The 20,417-nt window shown below is 48.6% G+C and overlaps 1 protein-coding gene across 1 annotated transcript in view; it reads left to right on the top strand.

Annotated features, from left to right (window-relative positions):
* The window catches only part of VAT1L (vesicle amine transport 1 like), a 166,378-nt gene that overhangs the window by 58,030 nt on the left and 87,931 nt on the right, over positions 1 to 20,417 (top strand). Inside the window, exon 4 of the mRNA XM_020915714.2 lies at positions 14,190 to 14,332. Coding sequence (XP_020771373.1) covers positions 14,190 to 14,332 — 143 coding nt within the window. The remainder of the gene's footprint in view (positions 1 to 14,189; positions 14,333 to 20,417) is intronic.

Raw genomic sequence — 20,417 nt, 5'->3', positions numbered from 1 at the left:
CTAATCAACCCTGAGTATTCTTTGGAAGGACTGATGCTGAAGCTGAAACTCCCAGTACTTTGGCCACCTGATGCAGAGTGGACTCAATGGAAAAGACCCTGATGCTGGGAAAGATTGAGGGCAGGAGAAGGGGGCAACAGAGGATGAGATGGTTGGATGGCAGCATCAACTCAGTGGACATGAGTTTGAGGAAACTCCGGGAGATAGTGAACGACAGGGAAGCCTGGTGTGCGGCAGTCCATGGGGTCTCAAATAGTGGGACACAACCTAGCTACTGAACAACAACAATTACAGGCCTCCAGTCTGGCTGAGGGATAGATAAGGCAGAAGAGAGTTGCCTGGGGTGTATGAACCAGCTACACACACTAAGGAAGAGAGGGTCTCTGGGTTGGTTAGTTTGCATATCAAAGAGTGCCCTCGGCCCCCAGGGGACCCCTTTGTTATTGAATTGGAGTGCCCAGGAGGGGCCTGCCTCTCCCCAGCCAGTGAGGTTCTGAACATGTCAAAACATCACATGATACACAGAAAACTTTAAACATCTACAATACAGATGCCCACACTTCGGTTGCCAAAGCTCGCAGCTGTGCCTGTTTGGAGGTGGAGGAGCGGGGAGTGGTGGCTCTAAAGTGAACCCTTCCAGCTCAGCTCGCTGCCTTGCAGTCCCAGAGCGCCTGGGGCTTAACCGGAGGCAAGATAACAGGGCATGCACGTAAGGATTGCACAAGGACACTAAGCATGTACTGGGCTTCTGCCCTCTGCCTGGCACTGACTGGCCTGAGTACTCACCTGTCTGTGTGTGAACCTCAGACCAACATTTGGAATTGATAGCCCTTTCTCTGTTTTATAGATGAGACCATGGAGGCGCCAAGAAATGAAATATCTTTCCACAGTCACACAGCCCATCCATAGAGTGAGCACATACCTTTCCAGCCCATTTCCCATCATTGATGTAAAGTCAGAACCGCCCAAGGCATGTGGGGCAGAGCAGCATCCAAGTAAGGGTGAAAGCAAGGAAGCCTACTGGGCAGCAGCTAGGACCATCCTTCCAAGCCTCCTCGTCTAGAAAGGGCACACTTGTGCAGTCCCAGCCCTCAGTCGCCCTCTGACATTGTGGGTCCTCTCTGACCACCTTGCTCTTTGCCACCAAACTTCCGTCTCTTCTGCTACTTTACCCATTCAACATGCAGCTGCTGAGACCTGTGCAGTGCAACTCACTGCTGTGGATAAAGGTAAATAAGACATGGTCCTCCCCTAAAGGAGCTGATGGGCTAGTGGGAGACAAAAGAGAAAGATTTTTCAAAAGAAAGAGACAGGAAGAGGAGGCAGGAGGTGGGAAGGAGAATCATAGCACAGAGTGGAAGATGGTTGAAGACTGATGTGTATGAGTTTTAGGGCAAAGCAAGAGATGTTTGATGCTTTCAAACTGTGGTGTTAGAGAAGACTCTTGTGAGCCCCTTGTACAGCAAGGAAATAAACCAGTCCATCCTAAAGGAAATCAACCCTGAATATTCATTGGAAGGACTGATGCTAAAGCTGAAGCTCCAGTACTCTGGCCACCTGATGGGAAGAGCTGACTCATTGGAAAGGACCCTGATGCTGGGAAAGATTGAAGGCAAAAAGAGAAGGGGGCGACAGATGGCATCACTGACTCAGCGGGCATGAGTTTGAGCAAACTCCAGGAGATAGTGAAAGACAGGGAAGCCTGGCGTGCTGCAGTCCATGGGGTCACAAAGAGTGGACACAACTGAGCAATGAGGAGATATTAACTCCACTAGAGATCTCCGGGATGGCTTCCTGGAAGAGGCAACTTTGGAAGCCTGATTATTGACCACCTGCTGTGAGTCTTCTGTGGTGAATCACATCACACATGTTGCCTCTTTTGACCCACAGTTGACCTCGTTGAGTAAATGTTATCATCCCTGAATTAGAGAAGAAGAACCTAGGGGTCAACCAACTTACACAGCAGCTCCAGGACAGAAGTGAGTCTGGGTTCCGAGAGCCCTAGCTTGCTCTGCAACCATAGTTGGATCTCGTTTCTATGCAATTGTCTTGGTATCAGAACAAAGAACTTGGGCTTAGTGACAATGAGGCTTGAGTTTAGATCTCATCACTTCCTGCCATTAATATTAGCCTCTCTGAGCCTCGGTTTCCAGTGACCAGCAGAATAACCTTGATCCTTCGGAGTCTGTCTTCATGTTGGGAGTACTTTGCTGGGAGGGTCAAATGAGATGTGTGTGGAAGGTCCTGGCACAGTGCTTGGCAAAGAGCACCCGGCCAGTGAGAGATGCTTCCCCTCCCTTCTCTCCTCATAGCCCCCAGGCCCACTACTGTCCTGCAGCGCAGGGCAGTGGCTAAGACTGTGGATGCTGGAGCCAGGTGACCAGGGTTCAGATCTAGTATCTGTTGTTGCTGTATGCCTTTGGGTGGTTACATCTCTTCTCTGCACCTCAGTTCTTTCTTCTGGAAGATGAAGATGAAGTGGTACCCTCCTCATGGAGGACGGGATGTGGATGGAATGAGCTGGTGTTTGCGGAGCGCAGAGAACCCTGTCTGGTACACAGGAAGCTCTGAGCAGATGACACTGGATAAATAAATCTAGACTCTTCCCCACTTTGCCCCGCTGCTTCTCACCTGAGAGCCTGTGCCGTGAGCTCAATGCAGCCTGAGCAGAGAAAAGTGTAAATATTCACCGTGCTGTCATGGATGGGCAGAGCTGTGGGTGGCCGGGGCTGTTTTTAGCAGCCTCACTGAGGCCCCAGGAGCAGGGAGGCTGAGCGTCTCTGGGCCTCCAGAGCTTCAGACCCTGCTGATGGAGGGGCGACTGTTTTCTCTTCCTGCATCTCTGACTCACAGAAGACTATTAGTCATATCCTCACCTACAGGATCTCACACGCTAAACTCCCAGGCTTTGATGTCAACCTCGACTCGGAAAGGGGGAAGTGGGTTGTAGTCAAGGCTGTGCTGGGCTCGGCCATCAGTCGTGTCTGACTCCGCGATCTCATGGACTGTAACCCGCAAGGCTCCTCTGTCCACGGGATTCTCCAGGTGAGGATACTGGAGTGGGTTGCCATTTATTTCCTCCTCTGGGGGATCTTCCCGCCCCAGGAATCGAACCTGCATCTCCTGTGTCTCCTGCTTTGCAGGTGGATTCTTTACACCCTGAGCCATTGAGGGGGTGCATAGTCAAGGCTGTAACTGATGAAATTAGAAGAAGGAAACTTTATAGTGCACTGGATCTCAGCAGACTCTGCACATTAGAATTACCCCTGGAACTCACAAAATACAGACAAATAACTAGGCAACACCCTGGCTTGAAATAAAACATGTGCTATTAAGGTATTCAGAGCATCCTGGGGGCCTTAGCCAAGTGGAATGGTGCCGTGAAGGATGAGTGGCATCAGGATCTCCTGGGAGGCTTGTTAAACCTCCAAGTGCCAGGCTCCATCCCCTTGGGATTCTGATTCTGCAGGTCTGGGGGTGGACCTGAGAACCTGCATTTCTAACAAGTCTCCAGATGAAGTGATGCACCACTAGCACCTCACAAGGAGAAGCTGTGAGGTGAGCTTCTGAGCTGTATAATAGATAAAATCAATCATCAATCAAAGGTATCATCCACCAGGTCTTCCCAGAGAAATGTGTCTACTGATTTTTTGGATTAAAAAAAAAATCCATATTTAGACCTTCAGTTCAGTTCAGTCGCTCAGTCGTGTCTGACTCTTTGCAACCCAACGGACTACAGCATGCCAGGCCTCCCTGTCCATCACCAACTCCCAGAGCTGGATCAAACTCATGTCCATCAAGTCGGTGATGCCATCCAACCGTCTCATCCTCTATTGTCTCTCCAATACCATGAGACCTTGAGCAACCAATACCATGAGACCTTGAGCAATTGAAAAATGCCGGTCTCCACTGATCTTCACTTTTTTCCTCCTTCTCTCTCTCCTCCCTCAGCCATTGTGCCCTGGAACTTCTTGCTGTTGAGATGCTCAGCACATACATGTTACAGGGAGTGTCATGTGTAGTTCAAGAGTTTTGCAGCAACGAACAAGATAAAGAGGAGCTGATTATGAAAACATACTGGGGGAAAACATAGAATGTTCTTTGCTGCCTTTGATGGCGGGTCACATGGATCAGCCCACGCAGTGGGATGTGAATTTGCTCTTCTTACAATTGAGTCAAGTGAATTGTTGAGCAGGCAAATGACAGCACTGATCTGGGGAAAAAGAAGAGTTTCTAAACCTGTGTCTGAATCCCAGTGTGGGAGTCAGCATTGTCATATGAAAAGCATAAGTAGGGCTCAGGTCTCCAGTGTACTAAATTTTGTGATAACATCATTTATCTCTCCTGGTCCAAGTGCCTCTCTGCCTTGATGAAGATGAAAAAGTTAGCTGACGGTTCTTGGGAACAGAACAATCCACCCTCACTGTTTCCTCCAGGCATCTCCTCTATGTGCCCACCAAGCTTGTTCTTTTCCATTCTTTGACCACAAGAATGATTGGTGGTTTCCGGGAGCTGTTTCAAAAGTGAAAACAACTCGTGGAAGAGATAACCCTAATTCTCTTCTATAACTGATCTCAGAAATGTCAAGTTAACAGTAGAAAATTCCATTATCCACTAAATGTAGGATACTGTGTAAAGTCTCATTCTCTTTGGGAGGCTTTTCAAACAGATTTTTTATAGACCAGCTAAGAACCAGTCCGTGTGACCTAGAAATCATGGCACTGGAGAGACCACGGGGATCAAGTTCAAGTTCCCAGCTTGTCTAGTCTTCCCCTTCGTGTGTCCACGTGCAGTTAAGTGCATGGCCCTTATTTCCCACACATTTGAAGAGTGCAGTGTGCCAACGTGGCCTTATCCCAGTGGTTCAGTGCTTGGAATTGGCATTCTCACTCCATTGGTTTAAGTGTATGACTGTGCTTTTAATAGTATCTTTATTTTATTAATATCTGTTGCCTCTAGAGGAATGCAAGCTCCAAAGTGATAGGAACCGTTTATAACTTGTTCACCTTTATCTTTCCAGAAACTCCCATAGGGTTAGAGTTAGGGTCTAATGTACTAGAGGCAGTCATGAAATAGCCCTCTAATGATGGAATGAGTGACAAAGAAGTGACAGGCTGAGGTTTAAGGGTTGACTGGGAATCAGCCAAGAGAAAAGACAGGAGAGAGGGCTACAGGCAGTGGAACGTGTATGTGCAAAGGTCCTGTGGTGAGAGGGTGTGGTGCTTAGGAAAGACTTGGCATTTTTCCATATGCTCAGTCTGTCCAAAGCTAGAGTTGTGGTATATGGTGAGGAGGTAGAGAACCTCTGTATCAGAGAGGCCCTTTGAGGCCATCTTTCCATTGTCTCCCACTTACTTGAGAATCTGATGCCGCATCCTGAATCTCAGTGCCCTGACAGGAGTGCCTATTCCATAATCAAAGATTTTTTTTCTTTTTTTTTTAATTAGAGGATAATTGTTTACAGTAGTCTCATGGTTTTTGCCATACATCAACATGAATCGGCCCTAGGTATGCTTAGGTCCCCTCTCTCTTGAATCCCCCCCACCTCCCTCCCCATCCCACCCTTCTCAGTTGTCACAGAGCACCAGCTTTGGGTTCCCTGTGTCATCCATCAAACTCCCACTGGCTATCGATTTCACATACAGTAATGCATATGTTTCAATGCTTTTCTCTCAAATCATCCCACCCTCTCCTTCCCCTACTGTGTCCAACAGTCTGTTATTTTTCTTTTAGATTTTTTTAAATTAAACTTTTAGTTTTGTACTGGAGCATGACCAATTAACAGTGTTGTGATAGTTTCAGGTGGATAACATAGAGACTCAGCCATGTTTCCATTCTCCCCCTAACCCCCCTCCCATCCAGGCTGCCACATAACATTGAGCAGAGTCCCCTGTGGTATACAGTAGGTCCTCGTGGTTATCCATTTTAAATATAGCAGTAGGTACATGTCCATCCCAAACTCCCTAACTATCTCTTCCCTCATTGCCCCTCCTCCCCAGCAACCATAAGTTCCTCTCTAAGTCTGTGAATCTGCTTCTGTTTTGTAAATACGTTTATTTGTATCATGTCTTTTTAGATTCCACATATAAGGGAGAGCATCTATTCTAAACTCCGGTGGAGCGGGTAACCAGAATTTCAACCAGGCTCAGTCCTGATTCCAGGACAGCTGTGTTAGAAATTGTCATTCAACATACTGAATATGTCTCAGGCAGGTACGAAGCCTTTTATACAGATGTACCTGCTCCTCTGACCTTCCCAGGTCGCACAGTGGTAAAGAACCTGCCTGCCAAGCAGGAGATGGAGGTTTGAACCTTGGAAAGATCACCTGGAGAAGGAAATGTCAGCCCACTCCAGTATCCTCGCCTGGAGAATCCCATGGACAGAGGAGCCTAGAGGGCTACAGTCCATCGGGTTTCAAAGAATGGGATACAACTCAGTAACTAAAACAACCACCTACTCCTCAAATTGTTCATCTTCTGTGCCCAGGTTTTCTGAAATAAGATCTTGCTTTGAACTGCCTGTCTGTTGATAAGAGCTGAATTTCAGGAACAACCCCCCTTCCTAAACAACTCCCTCATAATTATTGGCCTTGCATTTCCCACTGTCTGTGCTCTGCTTGAGGAGACCTCAACAGTCCTGGGATTAGGACCGAGCTGGTTGAAATCCATTCATCTATCTTAACCTGAGACAGAGCTATCCAGAGTGGATCAGTGAAGCCTGCCAGACTGATGTCAAGGACCCATGGCATTCTCTAAGATTTCCATGTCAGCAACTTGACTGTTTAGCTGCTGCTGCTAAGCTGCTTCAGTCGTGTCCGACTCTCTGCGACCCCACAGGCAGCAGCCCACCAGGCTCCTCTGGCCACGGAATTCTCTAGGCAAGAGTACTGGGGTGGGTTGCCATTTCCTTCTCTGAGTGCTTAGCAGGATGGCCAGAAAGACTAACAGCAGAGCGGCCGAGGAGTCGGGGACAGCTGAGTCTGACCCCAGCCTTACCACGCACAAGTGCCATAACCCTGGACGGGTTCCTTTTCCTCTCTGAATCCCCGTTTTCAGGTATAAGAGAGAAACAAAGTGTCCCGCACGTGATGTAGGGATTTAAGGAAGCTCTTCAGCCCGGTACCTGGCACACGGTGGGAGGCAGGAACCACGGCCGCTGTTAGCGCTGCACGGTCAGCTGCAGGGAAGGGAGGCAGAGGCTTGCGAGCTCTTACATCCTACAGAGGGAAGGGGAATCAATTAGAAACAAGTACATGCAAATCTCCATTTACTGCTGTTGCTGGGAGACTGGATTGTCTTGTTCATTTTATGTTCTGGGTCTGCAGGTAAATTGCAAAATCCTTTTTATTGAAAATTCACTCCGTCTTCCGCAAATGTTTATTGAGTCCATGCTGTTTGCTAGGCACGTGGGAGAAACCGAGGATAAATTAGATGCTGATCTTGCATTCACCTTGGGAGTTGGAGAAAGGAGGGTACAGATTTTCTATAAATGTGAGGGAGAGCACTTTTCTGCTTAAATACAGAATGCTGAGCATTATTTATTTTAGACAATCACTGAGGATCTTGCAGGGCCTCTCATTGCCTGAGTGAATTAATTAAGAGCTAAAAGAGGGGGTGGGAGTGCTGCAGATAGAGGTGTACTGAGCTTGTGTTTACTACCCATCATTATTTATATAATAATGACATTATAATACTACATGTACGACTTGTATACTGTGCTAACTATATATGCATTTATATTATATACATGCATGTGTGCTCAGTTGTGTCTGATTCTTTGCAACCCCAGGGGCTGTAGCCCACGAGGCTCCTCTGTCCATGGGATGCTCCAGGCAAGAATAGTGGGCTGGGTTGCCACGCCCTCCCCTAGGGGCTCTTCCCAACCCAGGGATCGAACTCACATCTCTCCTGTCTCCTGCATTATCAGGCAGGTTCTTTACCACTAGCACCATCTGGGAAGCCTATACGTATATACATATAATACTAGTTTTAGATTGTATATATAATTATATATACACAGTTGTCCCTTGGTATCTACAGGGCCACACCCCTCCCCCAACAGAAATCAAAATCCAAGGTTGCTCAAGTCTTTTATATAAAATGGGATAGCGTTTGCATATAACCTATGCACATCCTCCATGTACTTTAAATCATCTCAAGATTACTTATAAGCCCTAATACAAGACAAATTCTATGTAAATAGTTGCCAGCATGAAGTGAATTCAAGTTTTATTTTCTGGAACCTTCTGGAATTTATTTTTCCAGAATATTTTCAAATCACCGATTGCTGCCTCCACAGATGCAGAATCAGTATCCATGAGGGCTGACTGTAATTATATTATATGATATATTTATGTATTATATATTATATATAATGCTCACATATATTACATAATAATATAAATATGTAGGTAACCCAGTCACTTCTGTCACTTGGTTTTATTACCACATGTATCTTTCTCTTTAAAATGAAAATGGTAAATTTCTGCTTGGGCCAGAGACTCGTTATGCTGAGTGTTAAATCTCTGCTTTATTCCCGCTCTGCAAAGCTAAAGAACAAAGAAATCTGCAAAGTAACAAGGGGCTTCCCCATTACGTCAACCCCCCTGTTATTTCTCGTGCGTCGATTCAACACATTTTACCAAACACCCGCTCCGTGCCAGGCTCTTCCCTGGGCACTGGGGTGCGGAGCCCACGAGGCACCGTCTCGGACCCCTTGAGGCGCATGATGGGTCAGTGAGCAGCCGCAGAAAGCAGTGGTGGCTGCTGTCCTGGAGGACGTTCAGTGGCGGCCCTGGAAGAGGGCAGAGGTTCTGCCTGGGATGCTGGGCAGACGGGCGGCCTCAGAGCGAGTACTGTGAGCTGCAGAAGGGAGTGGACAACCAGGTTGTGACAGGAGAAGGGAAGCATTTGGGGAAACCGGCACTGTTGCAAACAGCATGCGGGGCTGCAGGGTAGATCGTGGGTCTGCTCCCCCTGCCCGTATAACCGTAATAATATGGAGAAAAATGGCAATGGGAGGCCTAGTGGTAATGAGTGCAGATGCTTATTGAGTGTTCCCTGTGCTAAGCCTGTGGATGCATTATGTCCTCCAGCAATCCTAGAATTTATATAGCATGCCATGTGATGTACATGCTATAAAATGCAGAGGAGTGGACGGTTACTCAGGGTCGCTCAGCCGGTGAGCACAGCACATCAAGCTCTGCCACATCGCACCCTGCTGGCCTTGGCCCAGGCCCCTGGCCTCCGGGAACCTCAGCTCCTTCCTCAGTAAAAGGTTGAAGGCTTGTTCTGAGAACGCCTGGGATGGGGGTCAGGGCACTGTCAGTGATGGCTCAAGTGTGTGTAGCTAGGGAGTGGATATTGGCAAGGCGGCGGCTGTCTCTTAGTGAGGTGACTGGGTCAGATCCCGAGGGGCTGGCCTTGTGCGGTCAAGTAAACGGTGTGCATTTCATCTGGAAGGCAGGACAGGCGTTGGGCAGCCTTGCAGCCCATGAGGAAATGTTCAGTGGTGTGTTTGAGGAACATCACCCTTCACACTGTGAAGTCCACGTGGAAGCAGCCAGGCTGGTGAGAGGGGTGTCGTCATAGTCCAGGGGAGGAAGTGGCGGTCACAAGGGATGGTGAGTGGAAGCAACATCTGTGCCAGCTGGAAGAGGGGTTCAGCACGACTCCACGCTTCCTGTCTTTAGCAAGGCGTGAATGGTGCCGCTCCACCCACTGAGGCCGGAAATGCAGTGGGAGGAGTGTTTGGGGTTGGATCATGTCCCTCTGCCATCGTCCAGTTCATAAATTAAAATCCTAAAGCCCAGCAGCTCAAAATGTGCCCTTGTTTGGAGGCAGGATCTTCCCAGAGGTCATCGAGTTACAATGCGGTCATGAGGGTAAGCCTTAAACCCACAAGACTGCTATCCTTACAAGAAGGGGGTCTGTGGGCACAGACGGGCACAGAGAGAGAAGACCAGTGTGAGGAGACCCATCTGCAAGCGGGGAGGGAGGCCTGGGTCTGCTCCCTCCCTCACGGTCATTGGAAGGAGCTGACACTCTGAGTTCAGACCTCCAGCCTAGAACCGTGAAACAGCAAAGTCCTGTTGGTTAAGCCGCCCAGTCTGTGGCATTTCGTGACGGCAGTCCTTGCAAGCTCACACAAGGAGTGACTCATTTGGAGAGAGCCATGAGTTATGTTTTGGATCGCTTGAGTCTGATGTGTGGTTTCTGGAGAGCCGGGTGAAGACGGCTGCTAAGATGTAGTTCAATACACAACTGTGGGCCTCGGTGGGGCTAGAGAGATGAAGGTGTATCAGGAACCTGCCGCTCCAGCATCTACTACACAGTGTGACGAGGTAGCATATAGTAGGAATCTGCAAAGGAGTGGAGTGGATAAATGTCAGATTTGCCTAAGGGCTTCCCGGTGGCTCAGATGGCAAAGAATCCACCTGCAGTGTGGGAGACCTGGGTTCCATCCCTGGGTTGGGAAGGTCCCCTGGAGAAAGGCATGGCTACCCACTCCAGTATTCTGGCCTGGAGAATTCCGTGGACAGAGGAGCCTGGCGGGCTATAGTCCATGGGGTCGCAAAGAGTCGGACATGACTGAGTGATTTTCACTCACTTGTTTAAGGACGGAAGGCAGGAGGGACTACACAGCTATGAGCACCAGCTCTAAGCTCCCACCCCAGCAATACTAACGGTACCCGTCGAATTTTCAAGGATCGTCACGTTGGTTGCTGATATTTACACTCTGGTGGGCTACAGCCCACAGGGTCACACAGAGTCAGACGCGACTGAAGCAGCTCAGGACGCACGCACAGGAAGGATAACCCCGTTTTTGTTCTCTAAAATGAGGAGATACAGAAATGAGCCAACTCCTTGGTAGTTGAGTAATTAAGAACCTGCCTACCAATGCAGGGGACACGGGTTCGGCCCCTGGTTGGGGCAGCTGAGGGGAAACCAAGTGGCCTCGGGGCTACTGAGCCCGTGTGTCTCAGCCGCTGAGTCCGCTCTCTAGAGCCCGCGTGCCAAAACACAGGTGCGACTGCTGAATCCTGCACGCCCGGGAGCCCAGGCTCTGCACCCAGCGAGGCCGCCCCGGTGAGAAGCCCTCACACTTCAGCTGGAGGGTAGCCCCCGCTAGCCACAGCTGGAGAAAGCCCGAATGCAGCAACAAAGACCCAGTGCAGCCAAAAATAAATAAATAAAATTTTTTAAAAGAAATTAACCAAAATACCAAAGCTATTCTTAGAGCAGAGAAGAACAGCCCATCTAGAGTCTCAGGTTCATGACCATGTTCTAAAATGTTGACCTCCAAGCGAGCATGTCAGTAATGTGTCTATTTTAGATGGAAACTTAAAAGTCCACTTAGCTCGAAATGTCAAAATAAGTAGACAACATGGCATAATAGAAAATGGCAGTAGCTGGGAGTCAAGAGACCTTGCTTTGCATCTCAGGTCTGCCTCAGAAGAACTGGGTCACCCTAACCTTTCAGAGTCCCCTGTTCCTGCTCTATAAAACAATGAGGAGGAGGGGGTAACTGGATGAGCTTATAAATCCGACATTTTCTGATGCTCTCAATGTTGCCTTAAATTGCAAATGTTGGGAAGAATCGTATTGCCACAAACTGACCTGCCAGCCTGATTGAGTCCAGCAACATGAAAATGTAAATAAAGTGAGAGGCAGTAATTCAGATCACAGATGCCTTTGGTGGAATAATTTCCCTCCTTAATAATTTCTGCCTCAGAAATGAAGATGGTTGATGGAACACTGGGAAAAGATAGTATTTGGTTTTAGGATGCAAATTAATTAGCAAATTGGGTTTTACTGGAAGGTTTGTGAATGCATGCGATTGTAGTATTTTGCCCACTGACTCAAACTTCTGACCATACTGAAAAAGGACATGGGGAGATTACCCATTCCTAACTACTTTTGTGATTTCTCTTGAACCATTTGATATTTAAACTCCACATACTGGGTTTTTCTTCCTATGCTTGGACAGCTCAGCTCTGGGTGTAATAAGCCACTATGGGGCATGGATGGTTAACATTGACTGTGTACCATGTTTTGTGCCAGGCGCCGACCTGTGTTACACGTCACCTCATTTCACGCCCCCGGAGCAGATGCTGTCAGGCACATCATACCTTCTCTGCACTCAGCATGCTGCAGTTTGCTCACTCAGGGCTCCTAACTGACTGTGGAAGCACATTTGGTCTCTAAGGGCAAGCCAGACATGCCAAAGGGTTACTGCTGCAGAAGCAGCCCTGAACCCATATCAGATGAAAATTTGGTGGACAAATACTCTAGCTTCCTCATCACTTGGTTCGGATAATCCCAGGTGTAATCTACATTTGCTCATGGAGTTCCTCAGAGGGACCCAGTTCCAGTTACCATGGTGGATGTTGACTTGATAAACACACCCTTTATTGGCTGCCTCCTATTTCTGTCTTGATATCCTGGTGTTTCCTGCAGTCCTATTCCAGACAAAGGCTGTTGTTGTTTGTTTTTCAGTCACTAAGTCATGTCGGACTCTTTGTGACCCCATGGACTGCAGCACACCAGGCTCCCCTGAACTTCACCATCTCCCGGAGTTCGCTCAAAGTCATGTCCGTTGAGTCAGTGATGCCATCCAACCATCTCATCCTCTGTCGCCCCCTTCTCCTCCTGCCCTCAATGTTTCCCAGCATCAGGGTCTTTTCCAGTGAGTCAACTCTGTGCATCAAGTGGCCAGAGTATTAGAGCTTCAGCAACAGTCCTTCCAATGAATATTCAGGGTTGATTTGTTTATTGACTGCCTTCTATTTCTGTCTTAATACCCTGGGGTATTTCCTGTGATCCTATTCCAGATAAAGGACTTGCTCTTAAAATCCTTGCCTCAGGATCTGCTTCTGGGGAATCCAAACTAGGACATCCTCCAAGATCCCTGGGGTGTAGGTAATGTTAGTGCTGATTTATAGATGGAGAACCTAAAGTCCAGATGATTAAATGATCATTGTTCTGTCTTGATACCAGGGTTTTGCTGGTTCTCCTTCCTCTATACCAGTGATTCTCAACCAGGGGAGATTGGGTTTCCCAGGGGACATTTTGAAATGTCTGAGGATATTTTTTTAATTCATTTATTCTTTAACTGCAAAGTAATTGTTCCACAGTATTGGTTTCTGCCATACACCAACGTGAATCAGCCACAGATACACGTATGTCCCTTCCCTCTGAACCTCCGCCCCACCTCCCAGCCCATCCCACCCTTCTAGGTTGTCACAGAGCCCCAGTTTGATCTCCCTGAGTCTTACGGCAAATTCCCGTGGGCTCTTTTTCACACGGTAGTGTCCATGTTTCCCCTTGTCCCACCTTCTCCTTCCTCCCTACCCCTGTGTCCATCAATCTGCTCTCTGTCTGCATCTCCACTGCTGCCCCGCACAGAGGTTCATCAGTACCTCTTTCTAGATTCCATATATGTGTGCTAATATACGATACTTGTTCTTCTCTTTCTGACTTACTTCACTTTGTGTAATAGGCTCTAGGTTCATCCGCCACATTAGAACTGACTCAAATGTGTTCCTTCTTATGGCTGGGTAATGTCTCATTGTGTATATGCACCACAGCTTCTTTATCCATTCATATGTTGATAGACATCTAGGATGCTTCCATGTCCTAGCTATTGTAAATAGTGCTGCAATGAACAGTGGGGTATCTGTGTCTTTTTCAGTTTGGTTTCCTCAGGGTATATGCCCAGTAGTAGGACTTGCTGGGTCCTATGGTAGTTTTATTCCTAGTTTTTTTAAAGGTATCTCCATAGTGGCTGTTTCAATTTACATTCCCACCAACAGTGCAAGAGGGTTCCCTTTTCTCTATACCCTCTCCAGAATTTTTTGTTTGTGCATTTTTTGATGATGGCTGTTTTGACCAGTATGAGGTGGTATCTCACTGTAGTTTTGACTTGCATCTCTCTAGTAGTGAGCGATGTTGACTGGAGATATTTTTGGGTGTCACAGCTGGGGGCTTGCTGCTGGTACTGAGTAGGTGGAGGCCAGGGACCCTGCTAAACATCTCACAATGCACAGTTCAGCCCCCTGCAATGAAGACCAATCCAGCCAAAAAAAGGTCAATAGTGCCAAGGCTGAGAAATCCTGCTTTTCACCCAGCAAGACTAGCTGTCGGGTGGTGGCTCTCCTGTGTGACTTGTCTGTGATATTTCACTTCTAGGGCCAAGCCGTGGCTCAGCTGTGTTCCACTGTCCCCAGCGTGACTGTCTTTGGAACGGCTTCTACTTTCAAGCATGAAGCCATCAAGGACTCCGTGACCCACCTCTTGGACAGAAATGCAGACTATGTGCAGGACGTGAAGCGGTAAGATGCTTGTTCTAAAGGCACCGGGATGGTCCTTGCGCTTCTCTCTTAGAGAATTTCTCTCAGTCGTGTCTGACTCTTTGCGACCCCATGTACTGTCTAGGCCCAGGTCTCCCGTACTTCAGGCGGATTCTTTACCAGCTGAGCCCCCAGGAAAGCCCAAGAATACTGCAGTGGGTAGCCTATCCCTCCTCCAGGGGATCTTCCCAACCCAAGAATCAGACCGGGGTCTCCTGCATTGCTGGTGGATTCTTTACTAACTGAGCTATCAGGGAAGCCCCCTCTTAAAGAACAGGAGCATCATTTAGAGGAGGGCTAATAACAGTCATCAGCTCAGTGGTAAAGAACCTGCCTGCCAACGCAGGAAACTCCGGCTGATCCCTAGGTTGGGAAGATCCTCCAGAGAAGGAAGCGGCAACCTATTCCAGTGTTCTTGCCTGGGAAATCCCATGGACAGAGGAGCCTGGCAGGCTACAGCCCGTGGGGTCGCAGAGTCAGACACGACGCAGCAGCTGAGCATGCACACACTGTTTCTCAGAGTCATAATGCCATAATGATGAACATGCATATTACTAGCTCTGGGCTATTTCACATGGAATTTGCTCATCTAATCCTCTCAACAGCCTTATTGTTATCCCCATTTTGGAGAGGATAAACCCAAGGATCTGAGAAGTTAAGTAACTCACCAAGCTGAATTGTAAGAGCTGCTCCAACACTACCGTAACACAGAGAAGTTTATTTCTCACTCATTCACATAACAGCCCCAGGGAGCGTGGACTCCAACCTGGGTGTGACTGAGAGCCACCAAAGGACCACGGTGGCAACAAATGGGACGCGGGTTTGGAACAGTCGCTGGTGCTGCAGGGAGAATGAATGGGAGACGGGAGCCTGAAGGCAGAGGTGTCAGTCTGCTGGCTGTTGCGGTCTCCACAGGGAGACTTTGGTTTATAATCGGATCCGCATTCCACCTGTGACCCTGAAGCTATTGATCATGGCCATGTGCACGCCACCACAGGGAATCAGATGGCACACCCAGCTGCCGCCACACTTGCAGATGATCTGTGGGTCTCCGCCCTGCTGATTCTCAGCATTCAAGGCTGATTCCCAGGCCCTGCTCCACCCACAGCCCCTGGGAGGATTCAGCCACATCCCAGAGCCACTGTTCATGTATTTTCAGTTTCCAGCACAAAACTGTAAGCTACACAGGATTAGGTTGTCCAGCTAGCATCATAACAAAGAAACCATTTTCTCCACATCCCTGATTAAGATGAAAAATTGAAGGGCTGCAAGACGGGAGATCTGGTTGCTTGAAGTGATAGATTTGGAGCATATTAGGTGAAACTTGGGAAGTTTCTTGGAAAAGAAAGCCTTCTGATGGTCTGAATTCTCCCATTTGTTGTTAGATTTTTGAATGGGGAGATCTACATGCTATTTAAGGTTGCCCCAATATTTCCCATGAGAGCTTTAAAGCTAGATATTAGAACTTCACCATCCATTTCTCAGATGTCCAGAGATCGCAGGCATTTTGTAAAAAATTTAAGTATAGATGATTGTATTTTCCAGTATAGTTTTACAGGATATTGAATAGAATTCCCTGTGCTATACAGTGAATCCTTGTTGCTTATCTATTTTATGTATAGCAGTCTGAAACACTTTCAGAATATACTTTTGCCTGCTTTTGTACACCTCAGGTGGTTCTTTATTCTTTTTTTTTGGCTCGCTGGGCCTTTGATGATGCTGCTCGCAGGCTTTCTCTAGCTGCATCGAGTGGGAGTGACTCTCTGGTTGTGGTGCTCGGGCGTCTCGTGTTGGCTTCTCTTGTTGTGGGGCACAGGCTTTGGGGGCACAGGCTTCAGGAGTCGCAGCACTCAGGCACAGTGGCTGTGGGCATGGGCTTAGTTGCTCCGTGGCGTCTAGGATCTTCTCGGACCAGGAGTTGAACCCAAGTCCCCTGCTTTGGCAGGCAGATTGTTTACTGAGTAGCCACAATGGAAGCTCCTTCCTTCCTTTAACTTGCATCTTTCAAGCTGTGATCTGATCCCCCCGTCCTCTTTTCTTTCATCCTCTGAAGTGATATTTTTGCAAGCATCCTCTCCTCTGTTCCTGCCCTGATCAGCTTAGTCAGTACCAAGCATCTGAGGTGGGCCGGGTACTCTGCTAGGGTAGCAGGTCCAGCAGAAACCACCTTGAGAATCACTGTCTTCATGGAGCTGACAGTCTCAGTGGGGAAGACAGGACAAAAGATATTGAAAGGTTCATTGCTTTGCACTTTTGGTGTGCACTCCGGTGGAGAAATGCAAGGTGCTAGTGAAATAAGCACAGGCACATGGGGAAATCAGACATGTCATCCATCAAAGGGTGAGATTCGGACTGAGAACTGAGGGATGAGAATTAGGCCAAAGGAAGAGCGTTTCTGACCAAGGGGAATGGCATGTGCTAAGGCCCAGGGTCGGGAGAGACTTGGTCAGTTCCAGAATCTGCAAGGAGACCAGTGCAGCTGGAGGATGTGGTCAGAGGATTTGGGAGGTGGGAGCAGGAGAGAAGCAGGGGATGGCAGCTCTTCTGAAGAGGTGACAGACAGTCCATACCAGGGAGCCTCTGTGGTCCCCACACCCCAGGAGCTGCACCATCCCCTCATCCCCTCACTTGACCTGCTCCCGTTAGCCCAGAATCGATGATTTCTGCTGATGTCAGAAAAGCAGAAGATAACAGCGTCTGAGAGTCATCTCATCCGACCACCATCCTGCAAACATGACCTCCAACACTTCCTTGAGTTTTTAAGTAGAGGTCCTAGGATTAGCCTAAAAATGACTTGAGAAGTCACAGGTATATTTATACTCTCTGTCCCATGAATCCTACCCTCAGGAAATAATCCAAAAGAAGATAAAAGCCACAGGTCCATGTTGCCTGTTTGCAGAGCCAAGCGCTGCTTCTGCCTCACTGTAGGCACCCAGGATGGACCAACAGGGTGAATTACAGCATCGTCTGTAATAGCGAAAATCCAGAACAGCCCCCATCAGTAACAGAAGGGAAATGGCTCAGTAGATTACACTACACCCACACACTTGAGTATTATGCAGCCCCTAAAAAAAAAATGCTAGTTATGAAGACTCTGTCAGAAAATGAAAAAATATCCATAGTAGCATATTGAGGGAAAAAAGCAGTATGCCAAATTCCAGCTACACTGTGATCACAGCTTTGTATAAATCCTTGGCGTGTAAGGACATAAAATGAAAGGGAAAAAGATCCACCCACTAAGATGCAACAGGAGTGGAATGCAGAGTGACTTTTCCTTCTTTTCTGATCCATGGATATTATTTGTTACACAATGTTGTGTGTAATCAACTAGAAAAAATAATAGCGTAAAATCTCTTGGGATGGAAATTCTTTTATCAACCAGTCAGTCTGCTTCTTTTGAACATGTCAGCAGCCTAGAACCAGACATTTTAAAGAGAATGGGGAAAAGATATTTATAATACAGACATAGCCTTTATGTCACTCCCCCCTTCTCTTTTCAGGAGGAGAGAGATGAGTATGCTCTTTGTTTCAGGAGAGGAAACAAAGTGGATGAGTTCGAAGCTTTGAATTGTGTGCATCTGACTGTAAGGGCTTTAAAAATAAAGAGGAGAGAAAAGACCAGAGGGAGCACCAAGTGGACAGTCTCCCACCCCCCACGTGGGAGCTCAAAGACTGGGAAGTATTTTAGTCCGTAGAGAGGGGCGGGGAGTGAGTCCCACGCCAGGTGTGCATCTGTCCTCTCGCTCTTTAGAGCATCTTAGTGAGACCATTTAATGTGTATCCAGCAAGATGGAAATTCCACATCTTACAAATAAAGAAACTGAGGCCAAGTGGAAATTAACACCTAGCCAGCAGGAGAGAGCAGAGAGAAAACAATAGAGAAAGGGTTCCTTCCTAGAGGTGGTTTTGCTAAGTGCCAGTGGGAGGCGTCGGTAGTGAACTTTTACTAAGCAGCCTACTGTGTGCTGGGCTTGCTGAAATCGCCTCATCCCTCTGTCACGAGTTCAGTGGTGGTGGTTAAAGCTGTGGCATGAATGAGTTCTCAGAGACGAGGGGATTCTGAACGAGAAGACGTGCAGGAGAGCCAAGGGCCCAACTGGAAACAGAAGTTACGATGATAAAGGGGAATTGATCTCTTGATTGACAAAGTCGAAGGGCCGCTTGCCCAGTAATGACCCAGTGGCAGAGGCCACCACTCAGGAGAAATTCCCCACTGGTCCAAGTGGGCGAGAAGCAAAGAGGTGTCACTTTCTGGAAAGGAGCCAGGGATTGGGGACCAAGGACAGACAGACGGGAAAATCTCGGGTCAACAATCCCCAAATATCTTGCTGCTGAATTTGGCAGAGGATCTCTGAGCTGGGGCTATTTCTGTTTGCTTCTTAAGTCTGCAGAGATTTATGACAGCAAGAGAAAGCAGAGTAGGAACTGCTGCCTTTAACTCTCTGCCCCCTCTGTGTTTATGTGATTGTGCAGGCAAGGTGGACACTCAAGAAACTGGGGCCCTGGGGGCGGCTCAGAAATGAGGATGGTCTCTGTGCCTCTGATGGGCTGCGTAGCTCTGCTTGTGAGAGTCATGATTGTTCCATCAAAAGATGCTGCTAAGGTGCTCGTCAATGGAAGGATGAGCAAGGGAGGACCTGACCCAAGCCTCCTTGTGGAAAGGCAGTGAAAGTGTTCGTTGTTCAGTCATATCCGACGCTTTGTGACCCCATGGACTGCAGGCTGCCAGGCTCCTCTGTCCATGGGATTCTCCAGGCAAGAATGCTGGAGTGGGTTGCCATTTCCTTCTCCAGGGGATCTTCCTGACCCAGGAGTCGAACCCGGGTCTCCTGCATTGCAGGCAGATTCTTTACCATTTGAGCCACCAGGGAAGTCCCTACTTGCGGGGCCTGAGCATTTTAACTAGACCCAGTGTTCAGTTCAGTCTGATCCACTGACTGGGCTTCTAATGACTAAACAGGGGATGGAGCGCTTTTCCATTTTGCAGCTCTCACCTGAAGGAACATTCCTGGCCCTGAAAGGAGCAATGTCTGCTCACAGGTTTGACTTCTACAACCAAATTGAGTCAGTGGAGTGTTCTCACCCTCAGGGCCCCCAGGAATGGTACCAGCCTCTACCCAGCTTCTCATCCTCAGAATTCATCTCCTCCCTTCCCTTCAGCCCCACTGTACCACTGACCTTCAAAAGGATGTGATGTCAGCAACGTGCAGCGAATTAGTGGCTTATTTCCAGCTCTGTGCACGGGCAAACCCTGTCTTGCCTGACTCTCTGCTCAGCTTCCACTGGGAACTATAAGTGGCAGTGGTAGTCACCCCCGGCTTGGCCACAATCCACCCTACAAAACTACTCCATCTCTGGGACTCTCACTTGGCGTCCGGCTCAAACCAGGGCCCTGCTATTCCCCACACAGTCAGCTGACTCCACTGAGCCTGTTTCCTCATCCATCAAATGGCCCTGAGTCTCGGGATTGGCATGAGGCCTCCTGAGATGAGACTTGTGCTGTGCCTGGCACACAGGTGCCCTTGAACGTGAGGCTTTAGGAATAGCTGGAAAGTTAGGGTGTCTAGGGTGGTGAGTCAGAGGTGAGGATGGGGAAGTGGGCAGAGCATATGGCCACGTGTTTCTGTGGGCATGCCCTGCATTTCTGTAGAATCACAGACCAGAGCCTAGAGCCGCAGGCTGAGGCCAGGCAGCCAGTGCAAGGACCTGGGATGGGCAGAGGGGAGGTTGTGGGCCCATGAGCAGAACATGGGTGTGAGGAGCCCCGGACAGGAAGTGGGGAGCAGAGGACAGGCAGGGCCAGCGGGGATGCCCCAGAAGGTGTCCACAGCCTGGTGTCGGGGAGGCCACTCCTGCACCTGGGTGGCATCCTGCAGGCCGACGGAAGGGTCTTAAGAAAGTGAAGTTCACGGGGAGGACTTGGTCCAGGAGGGCTGGCTAGAAGAGGCAGGGCAGGCTCTCACTTCCACGGGAGGGAGCAGAACTGACCGCGGACGTGAGAAAGGAACGTGTGCAGCTCCCCAGCAGGGCAGGCTCAGCCGGGCCGCAGCAGCATCTGTGCCCCGCC

This window comes from Odocoileus virginianus, chromosome 20 (genome assembly GCF_023699985.2).
Source record: "Odocoileus virginianus isolate 20LAN1187 ecotype Illinois chromosome 20, Ovbor_1.2, whole genome shotgun sequence".
Lineage (NCBI taxonomy): Eukaryota > Metazoa > Chordata > Mammalia > Artiodactyla > Cervidae > Odocoileus > Odocoileus virginianus.
The sequence above is the reverse complement of the archived record's forward strand: the minus strand, read 5'-3'. Positions and strand labels throughout refer to the sequence as shown.